The 19415-nt window shown below is 36.1% G+C and overlaps 1 protein-coding gene and 1 pseudogene across 7 annotated transcripts in view; both read right to left on the bottom strand.

Moving 5' to 3' along the window:
* LIN54 (lin-54 DREAM MuvB core complex component) overlaps positions 1-19415 on the bottom strand; it is a 49143-nt gene that overhangs the window by 29408 nt on the left and 320 nt on the right. The window contains exons 1-3 of one of the 7 annotated variants that reach the window (XM_039845606.1): positions 19028-19045; positions 6772-7487; positions 2748-2871 (exon numbers count right to left, since the gene is read on the bottom strand). In XM_039845606.1, coding sequence (XP_039701540.1) covers positions 2748-2871; positions 6772-7455 — 808 coding nt within the window. In that variant the 5' untranslated portion in view covers positions 7456-7487; positions 19028-19045. Of the gene's footprint in view, positions 1-2747; positions 2872-6771; positions 7488-17292; positions 17573-18834; positions 18973-19027; positions 19046-19415 lie in introns of those variants that run through there. The other 6 variants (XM_039845605.1, XM_039845609.1, XM_039845604.1 and 3 more) reach the window with 6 other exon arrangements.
* On the bottom strand, positions 15021-15138 carry LOC120588423 (uncharacterized; annotated as a pseudogene).

Genomic DNA, 19415 nt, shown 5'->3' on the forward strand with positions numbered 1-19415 from the left:
AAAGCCAATGTGAAATTTAATAAAAGTCTAATTAAAGTTAAGTATTTGGTAAGTATAATTAAGTTTTACAGAAATACATAGGAGATGATCAGAAGAAGAATACCTGACTATACTAGGGGGTCAAAAGCTTCCAAGAGAAGTGAAGGTAATCCAAAGATAAAAGATGAGTTAGTCATGAGGAACAGCAAAGATATTTGAGGTAAAAGAAACAGTGCCAATATCCTGAGTCCTGAGAGAACATGGTCTATTTGGTAATCTCTTAAAATAAGTTAAATCAGTAGGTCTGGAGATGACAGAAGGTGAAAATGAAAAAGGTATGTATTAGATCACAAATACCTTTAATGCTAAGAAAGCACTGGCATTAAACTTAATCCTAATGGATTGAAGCCCAGAAAACAGATATGTAGAGTATGTAGAGTAGTCAAAGTGATAGAGACAGAAAGTCTCTGCTAGGGCTCGGGAGTGAGAAGAATGAGGCATTACTGTGTAACAGGTACATAGATTCAGTTTTGCAAGATGAAAAATGTTTTGGAGATGGACAGTGGTGATGGTTGTACAACAATGTGAATATAAGTAATGCCAAGAAAATTTAAAGCAAGGATGTGACAAGATCAGATTTCTATTTTAGAAGAATCACTTATATTAATAAGTATATCTTGACTGAGAGACAGAAAAAGACATATCAGTTTTCAATGAGAAGCCCAAAAGTCTTTAAAAAACAATGTACTTTGAAAGATCATTAGCTACAATATAAAAAAGATGGAACCTCCTTGTGATAAGACAATTCAACAGGAGAGCTACTTTGGTGGTTTAAAATTTAGTTTACGTGAATTTAAAAGGCTATAACAGTAGAAATTATCCCTCAAAATTGAACTTAATGCCAACAATTCTAGTGAATAGAAGTCTATCTCTATGCATTTCACCGTAATTAAAAGGTGAAGCTATGATCTGTGTGCAACACATTAAAAATGACCCAAAGACCCAGCAATGACATCTATTATAGTCATATATAAGAGGTAAAATCTTGACATTAACCAAAAATTCATTCAGACACTTCTGTAAATACCACAACTGTTAGGCATACAATTTCCCCACATAACTAAAAAATTTCAAGGACTCTCTCAAACTCAAAAACAGTGAAGAACATTGCACTGAGACATTCCTCTTGGTTAACCCGCCTCCACCTACCCAAAACCTCCCCGGCGACTGGCGGCCCCTTTTTCAACAATACATCCAAGCTTTGCTCACTTTCAGCCAACTGAAACTCACTTCCTGAGCCAGCTCCTTTTCCAAACCCTTTTCCAATCTTTTCTCTGGGGCCATCTTCGTCTCTGACAGCCCTCAAGATAGCCTCCTATAACCATCACAAATCTCTACTGAAGACAAAAGAAAACATTCACTTACCCAACACTGCCCTTAAATCACAATCTTTTCATCCCTTCTCTTATTTGCTAATATGAGAAGCCTCTCTAAGTACTATTCAACACCTCAGGAAAATGGTTAAGTCACTGCCATTGACTTCAGAGTTGCTTACTGTTATTTGTAAATGTATCACAGACAGCAGTAGTACTTTTTAACATACATTCCCTCACCCACCCATGGTTAGGTAACATCTGAAATATACTCATCAAGAATACACATAGGAATGAGTAATCAACATTTGAAAGTCTGGTCAAAGTCTACCATCCAGAGGTGCTTCTATAGCCCTTTAGCACAATGGAAATTAGAAATGAGTTTTGAATTGCTGAAAAGAGTAATGTCAGTTTAACTACGAATTACAGACCACTCACCATGGCTGTCTAGAAGTATGGAGCTGTACTTCTAGAGTGGGACTTAACCAAGTCATTACAGAAAGAGATAAGGAAAAGATAATCGTGTTTAATGTGAAGTGATACTGTTGAGTAGGGAAGACTTTAAAGACAGGAAGGGGGTGATTATTAATGAGAAAAGGAAGGGTTAATGGATTAGAGATTTCAAAGTCAAAGAATTGCTAGAATGGGGGTACAAAGACAGATAAACCAGAATAAAGGGAATAAAATACTAACATCAAGATTTGATAATGACAAATTTTAATGTATACAATAAAAGAGAATTGAGTCACACTACGGAATTTGCTGATAAAAGTAACATAGCGAAAATTCTGTTATCACTTAATTACTATCACTGCGACAACTTTCTAGCCATAGAAAACTGCACAAAGAGCATATTAAAATACTGAAACCAAAAATTCAAACAGAAACCATAAAAATACTATACTCCCATGTGTATTAATTTAAACCTATTAGATTTAGCACATGTGCTCTAGAGACAAACAGCCTGGGTTCAAACCCCAGCTCAGCCACTCCTACATGAGTGCCTCCATTTCCACAATGGCAAATAGGGAAGTTATTAGTACCTACCTTGCAGGAATGCAGGAGGATTATATAAGTCACTATATGTAAAGAGCTAAGAATAATGCGGGCACAGAGTAAACACTTATAAATGTTAGCTAGTATTATCAGAGCTTAAGACTGCTATTTTCATGGTAAAATTTTATGAAAAACTAAGGTGACTGAAATAATGGACTGATTTTGAGATAAGGCATTTTGTTTGAAGCACACATTTAATAAGTGTAACATTTTTTAACTATTTTGGTTTATAATAAGCTATACCTGTGCCACCAAAACATTTCAAAATGGCAGAACCACCTTTTTTAAACCTAAAAGGAAGGTAAATATATAGCTTAATAAACTATAAAGAAAAATAACCTGTAATGACTGGTGGTGATACTTGAGTTGTCTGTCCTGTAACTGCTTTACTATTAATTGGTTTTGCAAAGATCAGCTTCGTGATTACTGGACCAGAGGTTGGTGTTCGAGGCTTCTTAGCAATCTGAAATATATAAATAACTATGAAGACCATTTATTTCTATAAAACACCTATTCAATCAAAATTAGACAAAAGACTGATATGCAGAAATACATGTGAAACCAGCTTATTTAACAAAATATATCTAAGTATTAACGTTAAACACATTTAAAATGCAGCCATTCATTAAAATGTTAATATGATCACATCCTTAAGCCAATATACAGCAGCACCTTTGCATTTCATTGTATCTCTGGGATATATGCATATGATGAAAACCAAATTAATATTTTAAAATAATGCTGAATGTTTAATAATAAAGTTTATTTAATAAACATTTAATAATAAAACACTATGGCACAGTAACATTTTTTAAAACAACAAATTATTTAATAAAAAGATGGAGTAGAGTAAGTTAAGAATAGTACAAATGAAGAAGCCACCTGTAAATATAATAACATTGACCCTCGGAAGCAAAGTAAAGATAGGCTTATGATTAGATGTTCAACTTTATATGTATATATCAGGGGTAGATAAATGCAAAACTGAACAAGTTAATACCCTAGAATACAAAGAGACAAATTTGGCAAAACAAAGGATTTTTCTAAAGGCAAATATTATTTATTGAAATATTATTTACTAAAATAATATTTAGTAAAATTTTATTTACTAAAATATGATTTACTAAATACTGTTTACTAGACTATAAATTCCTTGAAAGGAAAGTCTATATTTTACTCATTTCTCATCTGTTGACTTGAACTAAAATTCTCCACAAGTTAAGGAAGGTAGAGTTACCAATGTTTTTATATTGAAATTATCAATGTATGCAAAGACACAACTTCTTAAAGTCAGAAGCAGAAATTTAGGTATGATAAAAATCTGACTTTTAGAGCAAAAAGGACATTAAATATTAATTTTTATACTTTGGCAGATATAAAAATTAAGGCCCTGAAAGTATTATTATCGGAAATAATAACTCAAAATGAATAAACACAACCAACTTGAATGACAGAAATATAACAGAAGCTGTGATAGATCACAAACTTAGATGAATATTAGCTTTGGGCTCAAACTACAAATTAAACTAAATTACACATATTCTTAAACTTATATTACTTTCTTACACTCAGAACACATTACTGACAAAACAAAATTAAATGAAATACAAATCACTTTTTTAAAGAGCAAGGAGATCCATTATTGTATTAAAAATACCCAACTTGCAAAACTCTGATACAGCCAAATAAATCCATAATTATATTTAAAGTACTGATGCAATTAGAGAGATATAAAGGGAATACATTTCCCAACTGTGTTTACAGGCCTAAAACTCTAAAGGAAGTTAGAATATATCATCTATTGACTTAATATTAATAATCTCAAGAGGTAGAAGTATCGATGTTCTTAAAATCCAAGTTTCAAATAATCTTAGCTATAAAATAAAGGTTAGGGACTTACAGTATTCCCCATTTTTAACTGATTTTCACAATCACATGACTATATGAATACTTACCAGTCAGGAAAAAATGTGAACAATAAAACCAAAAGCGCATTCATTATTCAAATGAACAATCTCAACTTGCCCTTGTGGTTATATTTCTTTAGTAAAGCTTTGCTGAAAATAATGATTTCCAATTCTGTTAAGAAACTCTGATTTTTGCATTATGAATTCTAGACTACCCTAGAACAAAATTACTTCATTAAGTAAAATAAAGCATAAAACATCATTTATAAAAAAATTTATGTAATCAGCAGATTAAGACAAAAATAAATCAAAAAAGGAAATTTACAAATAGGATGGGCAAATATGTGATCAAATAATACATGCAGGTAATTTTTGGCACTGTGTTGTATAGATTTAGGAACTAGTAAGGAGTTATGTTGTTCCAGACTGCTAGTTATTTATTACTCTTAAAAACTATGCACAAGAAACATAGGAAAGGGTTTATATATCTGTAATTAAGTGTAACTATACCTCTTTGTTATTGCCTCTGGCCTGAACTGTCACCTCTTTCCTTCATTTTTCAAGATGGGTCTCCTTCTTCCACCCTTACCTGCTGTCCATACCCTAACAGTTTCAATACTCTGATTAAACTTAAGACAATGCTGAGGACTGTCTAGGAAAAAAACCAGAGAATCATATACATCATGTAAAAATAAACCAAATATTCTGGTGCCTAAGAAGGAAACAAGATGTGTAGCTCATTGTTTTTTCTGTGCTTCAAGCTTTGTAGGTTACTTTTGAGTTAGAAGGATTTGGGGCCTAAAAAATAATGGACAAGTAAAACTATATTCTAAATGGGGTTTCTTTTTTTTGTTGTTTTTTTTTAGTATATAAATTCTTTTTTAATAAATAGAATCAGGGTTAATAAAAGTAACAACAATAAAAGAAGTTATAAGAATTAGATCCCAGTCTTTGTTTTTATTTTCAGTATTTATGGGATTATAGTATAAAATTAGTGGATACATATAAACCGGTGATTGAAACAGTATGTATACATTGCTTGTAAATGAAGAAAATGACATTTTGATGTACATTATCAGTTTCTTGTGACATGGTTTTGATCTATATCCCCAAAGCCAGATAAACTCTGGTAAACTAATAAAAACAAGTTTCAAACCTGATTAAAAATACAAGCTGAAGAAAAGATGCTTGATAGTGATAGCGCATCTCATTCAAAAGAAGTAAAAGGAAAGCAGAGAGATAAGTGAGATGATAATGAACAAGAAAGAAAAGAACACTGAATGTTTAATAGTGGCAGAAGAGACATGGGCAAATTACAAGATTTGAGAAATCTTACAAAGTTCTTAAATAAAACTTAAATGAAAATAAGCTTCTATTTTGCCAACATAATCACCAAAACATTATTTCTAATACCAGCTGAGAGTAGATAGTTCCCCAAACCTTCCTACTTCTTATACACCTGCTTTAGCTCTCTAGTGCATGCCTTCTTTATTTAAAATGTGACTCTCAAACAGGAAATGCATCTGTGTTCCCTGGTCTTAAGTGGATCACTGTATTTTTAAGAGTAGTGGTGACCAAAAAAGGCCTATTTGGGCATGAAAAACCGGGAACCATTTAATACATGTTCTGTTAACCTTCTATGTTAAGGTCCTATTCGTATTAATAACAGGTATCACTTTGAGGGCTCTTCAAAGTTTTGAGAATTATATCAAGTACTATGTGTTACTATGTATTTCACCATGATCAAAGAGCCATCTTCCATCTAAGGTAAAAACCTCAGAGATGATAGTTAACCTATCCAAAGTTCCACAGGTGGTAGGGTGGCAGGGAAGGTGACTCAAATCCAGGTGATCCAATTCTAAAGCCTATGTGTTACCTTCCTTGGTAACTTGGCACTGCCTTTTCTATGATGCAACCATGAATGATGACAATGGACAGTAAAATCCAAAGAAAGGCACAAACTGGCTAGCATGTACTATTTATGGCTCCGAGGATTTCTCAGAGCAGCAAGTTTTCCTAGACTTTGGCCATCTGTCATCATGTCTGAATGATTTTTTTGACAGATCAGCAGCAACTCTGGCATCTTTATACCAGTAGAACATCCTTGTAATTAAACTACTACTAAGAATAAAATGCATTTAAAAATGAGTAAAAAGCTATAAATACACTCATTTGGAATTTAACCAAAAGTAAGTTTGCTCTAAGTTCTCTAGAAAAAATTTTCAAAGCATTAGACATATCCAATTTTACCAAAAAAACAAAAAAAAAACAAAAAAAAAACCCAAAGAACAAAACAAAACAAAAACAAAAAAATCCCACACAATTACTAAAAGCAACATTCAAAAGAATTCAGTAACAACTAGGCATTTAATTGCCTTACAACCGCAACTACGAATCGATTTAATTTTTAACATGCATTTTAATTCATAAGCCCCCTTTTTTTTTTTTTTTTTTACCTGTACTGTTTTTAACTGTTGGGTCTGTAACACAGAGGGCTGAGTTGTAGTATTAATCAGTTGATTTCCTGGGGTCAATGCTGAGACACCAATGACAGGTTTCACCTCTGGCCTCCCTCCAATGGTAACTACTTTAATTTGCTGCGGTGGTAACTTAGCATCTCCTGACTGGGCCTGAGTTGTGACTTTCTGAGCCTGGGGTAGTTGGCTATGGGGTAGTGCTAAAACAATTGGTGAACCAGACTTGCTCAAAGTTGTTAAAATTAACTTCTGTCCATCTGGTTTAAGGGTCTGATTGCCAAGTTTAAGATCAGATGTCTGTGATACTTTGTTTAAAATAATCTGATTGGCTGATATTGTCACAGGAGTCTGAGCACCAAGTTTTTGAAGGCCACTTGGAAAAGCTGGTTTCACTGTGGTATTAGAATCTGCTTTAGTAATTGTGGTGTTCACTGCAACTTGGTTAGTGTGGTTACTGTACACTGTGATTGGTTCCGTGGAAATGGGCGTGGCTGTAGAGTCACCAGTAGAATTTATGTTGACAATTTCTTCCAGTTCTGTCTCCATGGGAATTGGGGATGAAACAATAACAGCCTCAATACTATCATCATCCACTAAAGTTATACCAGTGTCCATTATCTCCTCTGGAAGCAAACTATTCACCTCAGCTGGCACCACCTCCATGATCGTTCTCCTGCTAGAAAGTTGATCAGGCGCTGCAATAAAATTTGAAAAATAAAAAATTACTAGGTTTCAAAAATAGATTTAGAAGAAGAAAAAATTATTTAAGAAAAATGCAAATAACTAAATGACAAAATTTTAAATGACATTTTTTATTGCTGTATTATTGAATGAAGGATATTCCTGATGCAGATTTGGGTTAAACCATTTTATCATATCCTCAGCCTTTGAGAATCTGAAATATAAGTCATATGGAACACAAAACTATAAGCGAATATTATTTTCCATGCCTCAATCCAAAAGCATACTCCATTCAGGTTAATACCAAGTCACATAATTACAGGAAATTCCCTTCCAATGTCCACTCATAAAACATTTTAATCTTTGAAATGTCTGATTATCTTATTCTTTCCAAGTTATATTTCTTTCCTAACTGCCGATCACACACAGAAATAAAGATTTTAAAACGTAAAGATATTGGAAAGTATTTCAACACTCCAGTGAGCTAGGTCCTAAAATGATGGTATTAAACCATTCATAAAAATCCATTAAATACTCAAATTAATGTTAAAGGAGTTTCTAAAGTAATCCATCTCAGCAACTGCAGATCAAATAGCTTATTGGCCCAAATCTGATCAATTAGCTTCATACCAAAGAAACTTTAATCTGGAAAGAAAATTCTCAAATCCTCCTCAGCCATTTAAAATGTCAAAAAGGGAACCACTTAAAAGGTATACACCCAATCCTCATAAAGAAGAAAAAGAAGATAATAATAAAGGAGATTATGAACAAATTGGAACTGTGATGCTTTTAGCCAAAAGTTATACAGAATTTCCAAGAGTCAATATCATTATCTTCACTTATTAAAGTAAGTTCATCTTGTTTATGACTAAACAGCAATGTTATTTGCCCATAGACTATCGAAGACCCATAGTAACCTAATCAATAATTTTTTGCTTCCCTTTTTAAAAATATAAAAATACAATAACCATTTCAAGATCAACAGTAACACATTGGTAATAAATTATAATTATTAAGATTAACAAATACTAATACTGCCAAAACTTATCACCATTATTGAGCACTTACTATCTACCATTGATGGCATAATTTAATGTACCCTCACAACCACTCTGAGATGATATCATTATCACCCCCATTTTACAGATGAAGAAACTTAGGTTAAATAATTTGCCCAAGGTCCTACAGCTAGTAAATGGAAGAGCCAAGATTCAAACTCAGGATATGTTTCATGATACCAAAGTTCATAATTTTAATCACAAAATTATACTGACATTTTTTACCACTGGCATTTTAAAATGGACAAAAAAAAAGTCTACCCCTTTACAGTCAATTCCACCCTACAGAACCACTGATCTGTTCTATTACTATAAATTAGTTTTGCCCTTTTGCCCATTCTAGAACTTCACATAAATGAAATCTCATATTATGTACTCATGACATAAAGGAGTCATATGAGCTTTTCTCCTGATTTATCTTTATTCTTATACTTATTAGGACTTCTGTTCCTTTTTATTATTGAGTAATAGTCCATTGTATAAATCTACCATGATTGGTTTATCCATTCACCTCTTGATGGACATTTGGATTGTCTCCAGTTTGGGACTCTTATGAATAATACTGCTAGGAACGTTCAAGTTCAAGTTTTTTATGGATGCATATCTTCGTTTCTTTTGAATCTATTTTTGAATACCTAGAATTGGACTTGGTGGGTCATAAGGTAAATTTATTTTCAACTTTACATGAAACAGTGAAACTATTTCCCAACTTGGCTGCATGATTTTATACATCCATCAGCAATGTAGGACAGTTCCAGGTGCTCTATATCCTCACCAGCAATTGGTATTTTTGGTTTCAATTTTAGCCATTCTAGTGGTTATGAAGTGATATCTTCTTGTGGTTTTAATTTGCAATTCCCAGATGATTAATGATGTTAATCATCTTTTCATATGTATATTATCTATTTGTATATTTTCTTTTGAAAAGTGCCTGTTAAAATCTTTTGCCATTCTTAAAAATACTGTTGTTGAGTTTTTATTTTCGTCTTCTTATTGAGTTGCATGCGTTCTTTATACACTGCAGAATCATCAGTCACAATAACTTGCAGCTCAAAGGAATCACTAGAGTTTTGGGACCCCAAAGAACTAGCCCTTCTCTACATGTGGCTCTTCCTGATCAGCAGAATCTCCTTTGGCTCCTATGGGTATTTAGAATTACAGTACAGGTATGTAAAAACATCCGCAGCAATTATACCTTAGCAATGGAAGCCACGACAGTATATAACAACAAAGGGCCCCACCCACAGTGTCACATTAGCTTCTCTACTGCAATCTTTGCCCCATCAGTTACATCTGAATATTCCATCTCCCATAGAACAGGTAGGATGACTTGGGTGCCAGTATCCAACAAAACCATAAAAGGTTGACTCTCTTCTCTCCCTGAAGTTCCTCCAGTATATTTAGACATGTGGGTATGGCCTTTGATTCCCCTTAAAGACTGGGAGACTTCAGCCCAATCTCTATTCACCATTCTCCTTAAAGCACCGGAAGCCAAGGTATAGGAAGGAGCAGTCAGGCCATGAAGGGAGACAGTGGCCTGACAGTGCATTTACTTTCAGCTTCAAGCACCCACACTTGCAGCTCAACTAAACTTCTAATGCTTTCAATTCACGCAAAGCTCTGTATCCTATTTTTTGACACCATTTTCTCACCTTTGGGGATTCTTTAACTAAGCAGCTATAGCCACAGTGCCTTTCACCTGGGGCCATGGGGTTGAATGTACAACAACCAAAGCACCATTTGGGCTACCTCTCAGCTCAGTCCCTAAATATTCATGAAGGGGTAGAACACTATAGGACTCTTACTCCCCCTGCCTCCGCCACCCTTGCCCACCACTTGGACAAGAGCATTCGCTACCAGATGCCAGTCTTTTCCTATCCCCTAACCCAGTCTGCAAGGCCCTCATTCTTTCTTTCAGAAAGCCAGGTCTGTCAACACTCCATTCTTAATAAGCAGTTCATCTTAAGAACTGCAAAGTGTCTGAGATTTTTGACCCTCCAAGCAAGATAACAAAGTAGCCTATTACTATTTCATAGATACTGCCAGACCACACAGTAGTCCTAGGTCAGAGACACAGGACTTGTTCATAGTACAGCAAGGAACATGAGCACCATGTGTACTATCAGTTCCCCCAGACCCCCTAAGACCCACAGAGCAGACATGGAGAGGCCTAGGTTAATGTTCTGCAGGCAGTGGTTTTGTATCCCAACTGAGGATGTTGCCAACTTCTATTTGCTACTATTCTGTTAAGCATTTTTGTCTACACTCACAAGATATTGGTCTGTGGGACTCTCCCCCAATCCCCCACATCCCCGGTAGTAGCTGTCTGGAGATAATGCTATCCTAATAAAATGAGTTTGGGCATGTTCCCTCCTCTTCAATTTTCAGAAAAAGTCTGCACAGAATTGTTACCATTTCTTCCTGAAATGTGTGCTAGAGCTCACTAGTGAAGCCACCTAGATATAAAACTTCCTTGTGAAAAGGTTTTTAACTATAAATTTAATTTCTTTAATAGATGTAAGGTTATTCAGGTTCTTTCTTTCTTCTTGAGTGATCTTTGATAACTGATAGTCTGTGTCTTTCAAAGAATTTGTCTATTTTCTCTAAGTTGCTGAATTTATTAGCATAAAGTTATACCTGATATTCTTCTATTTTAATGCCTGTAGAAATGTCAACTCTTCATTCCTCATTTTGGTAATTTCTGTCTTTTCTCCTTTTTTTCTTGATCAGTCCAGCTGGAGATTAACCAATTTTATCAATCTTTTCAAAGAACCATTTTGGCTTCATTGATAGTCCCAGTTGCCCATTTTTTATTTAATTGACTGTTATCTTTATCATCTTCCTTCTACTTACTTTAGGTTTAATTTGTTCTTTTTCTAGATGCTTAAGATGGAAGCATATAGCAAACTATAGCCCATAGACCAAATCAGGCCCATGGTCTGTTTATGTATTATTCTCCAACTAAGAATGGTTTTTACATTTTGAAATAGTCAAGAGGATATAAATATATACATATATACATATATAAAAAAACTTACATGACTTGCAAAGCCTAAAATATTTGGCATCTGACTCCTTTGTCAAAGTTTGTCAAACTGGTTTAGATCACTGATTTTAAACCTTTCTTTACTAAAATAAGCACTTTACCGTTACATTTTTACCCCAATGCTGCTTTAACTTTCTACTAATTTCAATTTCTTTATCATTCGCTTCAAGTGTTTTCTAATATCTCTTATGATTTCATCTTTGACACAGGGAAAATAAAGAAGTGTGCTATTTAATTTTCAAATATCTGGAGATTTTCTATTTTATTACTGATTTCTAACTTACTCTCATTATTATCAGAGGATGTAATACTCTAATATCTCCATCTTGAAATAAGAGACTTATTTAAGGCTCAGTACACACTCTATCTTGGTGAACACTGCATGTGCACCTGAAAAGAACATTCGCTACCAGATGCCAGTCTTTTCCTATCCCCTAACCCAGTCCGCAGTGAGTTCTGCAGTTGCCAGGGTAGTGTTCTATAAATGTCAGTTAGGTCAAGTTGGTTGATGGTGTTGTTCAGGTCTTTTATAGTCTTTTTTCCTCTTCTATCAATTACTGAGAAAGGCTGTTAAAATCCCCAAATATGATCATGTATTTGTCTATTTCTCCTCTACTGTGCATTTTTACTTCATATATTTTGAAGCTCTATCATTAGGAAGAACATGTCTTTTTATTTGTCCTATTAAAAGAGACTAGTAGTTACAGGACTAGGAGTCTCCCTTTGAACTAGGAATAAAGTTCAAACTTCTAATAAGAAAAGATCTGATTGGTTTGGCCAGTTTCTATGTAGTATGGGGGCTGTGCAGAGTTCTGGAGTCAGCACATCTGCAGACAATGATAACTGCTTTATGATTAGACATCCATATCTGTTTCAATCAGAGTCATAGGCAGGGTGGCCCATGCTAAGAGAAACTCTCAAAAGGAGCTTGTGGGCATGGCAGGAAAGGGTATGGCCGTCTAGTTACATGAATCATCACTCTAATTTTATCCCTTAGGAATGGAAGATATGTACAAGCACATGCAACCTCATCATCACTGTGTGGAGGACCACTCCAAGAAAAGAGAGTATCTTCACAAGCCAATAGGACTGAGGAGCTTCTGTTTACCTCAGCTCTACAAGGTGTGGTAGGAAAAAAATACAGAACATACAAGGCAATCCCCATTCCTCCAATATTTTTTGCTCACAAAACAAAGTTCTACAGGCAAAGTACGATCCTGAACGTTAATATGTTGAGGTTTCCCCTGTCACAGTCAAACGGAGTTCAACGATTTAAGACAAATGAGACTTAAAGAACTATATTACATTTATAAGATCTATCTAAAATAGCACTCCCCCACTCTTATCTCTACTGCCCTAGGTATTTTATCCCATTATCCTGGTATTTCCATCATAGCATCTATAAAAATTAGAATGTACCTTTGTTTATAGTCTGATTCTCCCTCCCCCACTTCTTTACAATGCACGTTCCATGAGGAAAGGGACTTGTCTGTCTTCACCACCACTGTATCTTCTATCCCCAGTGCCTAGAACAGAGCTAGTGAATAACCTCTCAATACAAACCTGAGGAATGAATAAATTAATCATGGAGAAGAGGTGTCATCTAAAACTAGCATTATTTACACTGGGCTCTGAAAGATAACTTTGGGTTGTCCATTTCACTAGGATAGGTTTGTATAATGCTTTGAGACATCGCACCACTTCAAATAAAATAATAAACATTGTCATAAGGCACACTAATAAACTGAGAAACTCCTTTTCAGATAAGTTTTTAAATACTCAGATTAGCTTTTAACCAATATACTCTCCAGTTACATTTCATCTTAAAATCTATGTTTCTCTTACCTTTTAACTAGCTTATGATTTTTATCAATCATTTAATTAGCAAATACTTATTGCTTCCCAACTTTGTGGAGGGCATTATGGAAAATTTACCGAAGACCTTGCCTTAACAGAACTTAGAAATCAATAAAGAATGGCGTGATCACAGCTGTGCTTTGGAAAGATTAACTTCATATCAGTATTGTACTGGGCTGGAGGCAGGGAGATCAATTAGAAGGCTATTACAGTAATTAGTTCAAGACAGAGGTAATTGGAGGATCCAATTTAGGATAGAGACAATTAAAATAAATGAATTAAATATAACATGAAAAAATAACAAGATAGAAATAACAAATACTCTATGCTTTTACATTTTTTAAAGAGTTTCTTATAGACTATTACCAGTACTGAACCACTGTTCTTAGTTACAGCTGGAGGACAACTTGGGTGAACAACTATTTTAATTCTTGAACGTAATAATATGACCTGTCATCATATTACAGATGAACAATTTGCAGATGTTTAGACAGAAATATCTGAGTGTTTAAGAACTATACTTTTGTACCTAGAGATTAACACCAGCACTAACTGGTTCACTATACCATTTGGATTTTAGCTTTGATTTCTAAAATCAAACATCAGCAACTCAAAAACTAGATACAGGCCTACATTTCTCAAACTAAATTGGGAGCAGTAGACTGTAAGCCATGAGTCCTGACAAAGACTTGAAAATTTTTTGATTTTGATAACATATTTTTTAAAAGCATATTGTGGATCATCTGGATAACCACCTCGTGTCTACAATCAATGACACTAGAATTAGGGTAAGCTTAAGAAAAAGGCACAGAAGGATCTTATAAGGAAAATGACATATTTATGCCAAATGAAAGCCAAACCCCCTAATCTGTGATTTAAGAAAGAAAGCTTTGGAGCATTCGAATACAAAAAAGTGATATAGAAATTGAGTTATCATAGGATACATACAGTACATAGAAAACTGCATGCCCTGCCAAGGCAGACAATAGTATATTCACTACACAAAGAAAAATTTCTTGTCAGCAAAAAATCATCACCTATCACCCTAAATTTAACTGTTTTACTGGTTTTACAATTTTGTTTATAGTTCATTCATAAATTTACTTTTGTTTTATACTTGCATAAAAACAATAAACATAAGGACTGTATACACATCTAAAAATTAAACATTTTAATAAAATAGAATTATTTAGACTAATACTGGGGATCTACAATACTTTTTCCCTTTTAAAGGGGGACTATACATTATTCATGCTTAAGACTAACATGGTGGGAAATTCAGATCAGAAATACCCATTACCAAATCTTGGCTCTTCTAATTGTTTAATGTGTAAACCTAAACAATAATCTCTCTAAGCCTCAATTTACTTGCAGGGTTACTGTGAAGATAATTATGTGGCATACTGTAATTCAAATGAAAATTATTTTCCTCTTCATTTAAATTAGCGTCTTCTGATTTCTCTTTTCATTCATTCATTTATTCATTCATTTTTTTTTTTTTCAGGTGAGGCAACCCTTGGTTGACCTCACAGATTGCAAGGACCTAGTCAGCTTACAATCCCTTATTTATTTTTTTAAATTTTTTATGCCTACAGCACCTGGTCTTCCTAGGTGGTCTCCCATCCAAGTACTAACCAGGCCCAACCCTGCTTAGCTTCCGAGATCAGACAGGATCAGGCTTGTTCAGAGTGGCATGGCGTAGACTTGATTTCTCTTTTTAAATGGTACTCAATATTCTATCAAACAGCAGGGTTTAAGGTCTTGTCATCTTGCATGTCTCTCCACAGAACTATTAATCTGTCATATATCACATACATTATACCTTCCAATGTCTCCTTCCCACTGCGACCAAGAATTTCCAAATCTCCAAAAACTGTAGCCTACTATGGTATTTTTACCTACATCTCTAACCTATAACAGATCCTACATAAAAGCTACAGGATTCATCTCCTCAGTGCATCTCTGAGGCTGTCACTCTTATTTAAAAATTTTCTCTAATTCTCGAGGCCTTAAAGCCCTTAAAATCCTACTAAGCCCCATCTTTCCAACTTCACCTTCAAGGCTTCAAAACTGAAAGTTCCCTGAAGCAATAATATTGAGATATCCTCTTACCCTCAGAACAGTATGTAAAACCAACATATATATATAACCAACAGTAATACTTGAAAAAAGTAATGAAAATGTGTGATCTCCACCCCCCACCCCCACAAAAAGACACCAGACTATCTCCAGTGGCATAACTCTTCCTTCATTTCTTTCTAACACGCTTCTTATTATTAATAGAAAATTGTTCTAACCACAATCTAAAAACTGGTCTTTAAAGACAAGCAAGAAGAATCACAAAAAGACAACAGCCCTCTGTGGTTAAAAGAAAAAGAAAGCCAATGAAAAAGCATTTTAATCTCCCTATTTTAATGTTTTTAAAATTCTTAGTCTTACTACTAACTTGGCAGCTGGACTGGCACAGACCAAATAATTGCAACATAAAATCTATAAAGAAAAAAAAAAATCAGAATCAAATTCCTACTGGATATTATAAGAACATCAGACAAATGATTTTTAAAAATTCATTAACTAAACCTTCTGAGTACCTCTCAGTTAGTTCCCCTAAAATTTTTGGACTCTTATTCTTCTAATGAGTGAAAGCCACGATATCCAAGCTATGTACACGCATACACAAAAATATTTCCCCTGTGAATAAAATACATGATGTATGATGCTTATGACATACCATGACATCATCTCTTTGTAGAAACCTTGGATAAGGAAATTATTGCTAATCATTAGATTATCAGTAGGCATTTCTTAAATATTCACCTCTCTGTTCACTCTCATACACTCAATATCACTGACCCAGTCTCCCACTACAAAAGATGGAAAAAAACAGAGGGCTCAAAATTAATACATAAAAATTGGATTCACGTGAAACTTTTCGGTAACACGACTGTTGTTTAAGGAGACAGAAACCTTAGGGATCTGCAGCACAATCTAAAACATACATGGATCTTTAGGTAACCTAACAAAATTAAACTATAGCTGTTATAAAGTCAATCAATCCAATTCTCCAGCTCTTTAACAAAGGGCTCCAGTATTTAGAATAAGAGTTCTCAATTCATCTTTATCAAGTTAATGTACTCACATCAGAAGCATGCATCAAGTCACCACAACTTCCTATTTAACAATAAAGGTAAAACTTGTGAACCAAAATAGAGCTCCCAGAGCCGTAATACACTTGGATTATAAAATCTACTGCAAAATTTTCTATAACTTTACGCTCTGAATTCATGAAATAGATCGGGAGGGGGGGGACATAAATATAAAACATGTCTGACAATATCTCAATTGTTATTTCCCAATGGTAGGGGCAAAGGGGTCACTTTATGAATGACAGAGTCATAAAAGAAAAAGACAGCATTTCTAACTGTTACAAAACTGGTCCATATGCTCAAAAATGTGAGCATCCACACCCCAACAAGTTACAGACTATGATCTAAGACAAGATCTTAAATGCAGAATAAAATGCCAATGCTCTGCCTCCCTAAAGGAACATACAACCCCATAAACGGCCGAACATCATCAAACCAATAACCGCCAGAGTGGATATTTTGAATATTAAATCAGAAAATCGGGATCAGTGCTAGCGGTTCCTCTAGGCCTCAGCAGCAGCCTTAGGTATCAGAGCAAACTCGAGCCCTCTTAACACTCAAAGAATAATGTTGATGTCATTACGAGGCTTCTAATTCTTCGCACTCTGGGCTAGTCATTCCTTGATCCACAACGCAATTCTTTCCCCCACTCCCGATAAATAAAGAGATCTCAAGACAGAGAAGCCCCCTGGGGTACCCCCTTCTCCTCTACCTCCAGCGGCTGCTGCTTTCTCCTCCCTCCGGCGCTGAGGTGGGGGCTCCAGAAGGTCCCGAGCAATCCCAAGCCCGGGCGGTGCTTGTTTTGCCTGTGCACGGTAGCTCTGGCCAGCTGTTTCCTTTCCCAGTTTGCCCGAAGTGCGGCGCTACTGGGGACCCCGCGGCCGAGGAGGGAGCCCGGGTGGCTACGCCACCGCTGCCGCCGCCTCTGGTATGTCAGGGGCTGGGATTGTATTTCGAAAGATCCGCCATTTTCACCTCGTCATCACCATCACAGCTCAGCAGCTTCCCCGACAGCCCAAGCCCCGGCCGCCGCAGCCGCCGCCGCCAGTAACCTCCCTCTTCCTCCTCCTCCCTTCCCCAGCCCTCCCCTCCCGAGAGGCGCACACCCACATATCCGGGGAAACCTCCGGCCAGCCCCGCCAACCTTCAAATGCACAGGGAGATACAAACGCATACACAGCCCACGACGAGACCTTTCACCCTACAACGAAAGACAGTGCTCCTGTGGGCCCGAGAGCCACGCCAAAGGAAATCGCGCTACCTGCGGGGTCCCCCGTCCGGCGTATTTTTTGTTTTGAAGAGCAAAAGCCATAGAGAAGGCGACAAGGACAATAAAGAACCCAAATTCCTTCATTTTCGGAAAAGCAACCTGACAAGTGATGGAATACATTTTATTCACTATACCCATCTCAGACACTAAAAACATGATCAAGACCTTTAATATCTTTCATAAACTGTAACATTTTCCTCCACTGTCAGCACTACTTTGACAGAATGAGCTATTTCCACATACACGTCTGACCTCTGACACGTTTGTAATTACAAGCACTAATCCTCATGCAGATGCTGGGTCAAAACATCCAATTTTTAAAATAAAGTTCTGAACTATTTACCTCTCCACTTGATTTCACTTGATCATTAAAGTCTATGAACACTGTGACTTTCAATTTGTTATTGGTTAAAGACAAAGTGCTACTACGTTTAAAAGATATTGATCTTATTCATGAATGAACAATTTCTAAAATATAGAAAATATACCTCTAAGCTAAAATTCCTTGCCATGCTTTTGGGATCTAAGTCAACAAATTAAAAACAAACAAACAAACAAAAAAAACAACAAACCATCTACTGCTGTTCTATACAGTGAAACTTAACAGCTTGCTTTACAACAAGACCCCAGTTACCCACCAACGCCCACCAGTTCTTCTCATCATGGTTTAATAACTAAAAGAGAACACAGATATTTTTAATTATTAAAAGTAACAAGAAAACATAAGCTGCAAGGCTTCTAACGAGACCAGAACCTTTCTAAAAACTAAATTTGCCTCCCTGTTAATTTCAGAAATATCTGATAATCACCCATTCAAAAGCTGAATTCTATACCTACCATTCAACTACGGCATAAGCTCTAAAAAACCTATCTGCAATGAGCAAATTGAATTTCAACGTTTGGAATAAGGCCACTCTATTTTTTTTAAAAAGTTAGTCTAAGAAGAGTGAGGTGGAAGTTGAAAAAGCCATTTCATTTCCTTACCTTGCTTGAATGACACCTCTACATAAAAGTCGGTAGATTCAGTATTAAACGAGTGTTATTTACCACCCAACCTAATCGCCGCCTCTACATGCAGCCTGCTAGAGACTGAGAATATCACGTCTTCCCACTGTCTTCATCATTAAACTTTATTTTCCCACCACCAGCCCCGTCCACCCGCACTCTGATTGTTTACCGTTGCTTGGCCAAGCTAAGCCCCGGCCCGCTCCCTTTCCCCGTGCACCTCGGGAACATTATGACATTTGGCTGGTGGGCTTCGCGAGGAAAACGGACACTCACGAAGAAGACACCATACAAAGGGGCGTAGGAAGAACGGGGCGGCGGGCAGCAGGGAAAGGAGGGGCTGGTACAAAATGACACAGCAGCAAAACCGGTTCCCAGAAACCCGGGGCCGACACGGCCGGATTCTCGGGCCACGCACTGTGCGTGTCAACAGCCGCGGGAGCCCATCCTCCAGACCGCCAGGAAGGGCGGGCTGCCGGGTGACAGCCGCCCTCCCGGGTGCGGGCGGGAAGGGGCCGAGCCGGGAGAATACTCCCGCCCCCTGTGGCCCAGGGGTGGGG

This window comes from Pteropus medius, unplaced genomic scaffold (genome assembly GCF_902729225.1).
Source record: "Pteropus medius unplaced genomic scaffold, Ma_sr-lr_union100, whole genome shotgun sequence".
In the NCBI taxonomy this organism is placed as follows: domain Eukaryota; kingdom Metazoa; phylum Chordata; class Mammalia; order Chiroptera; family Pteropodidae; genus Pteropus; species Pteropus medius.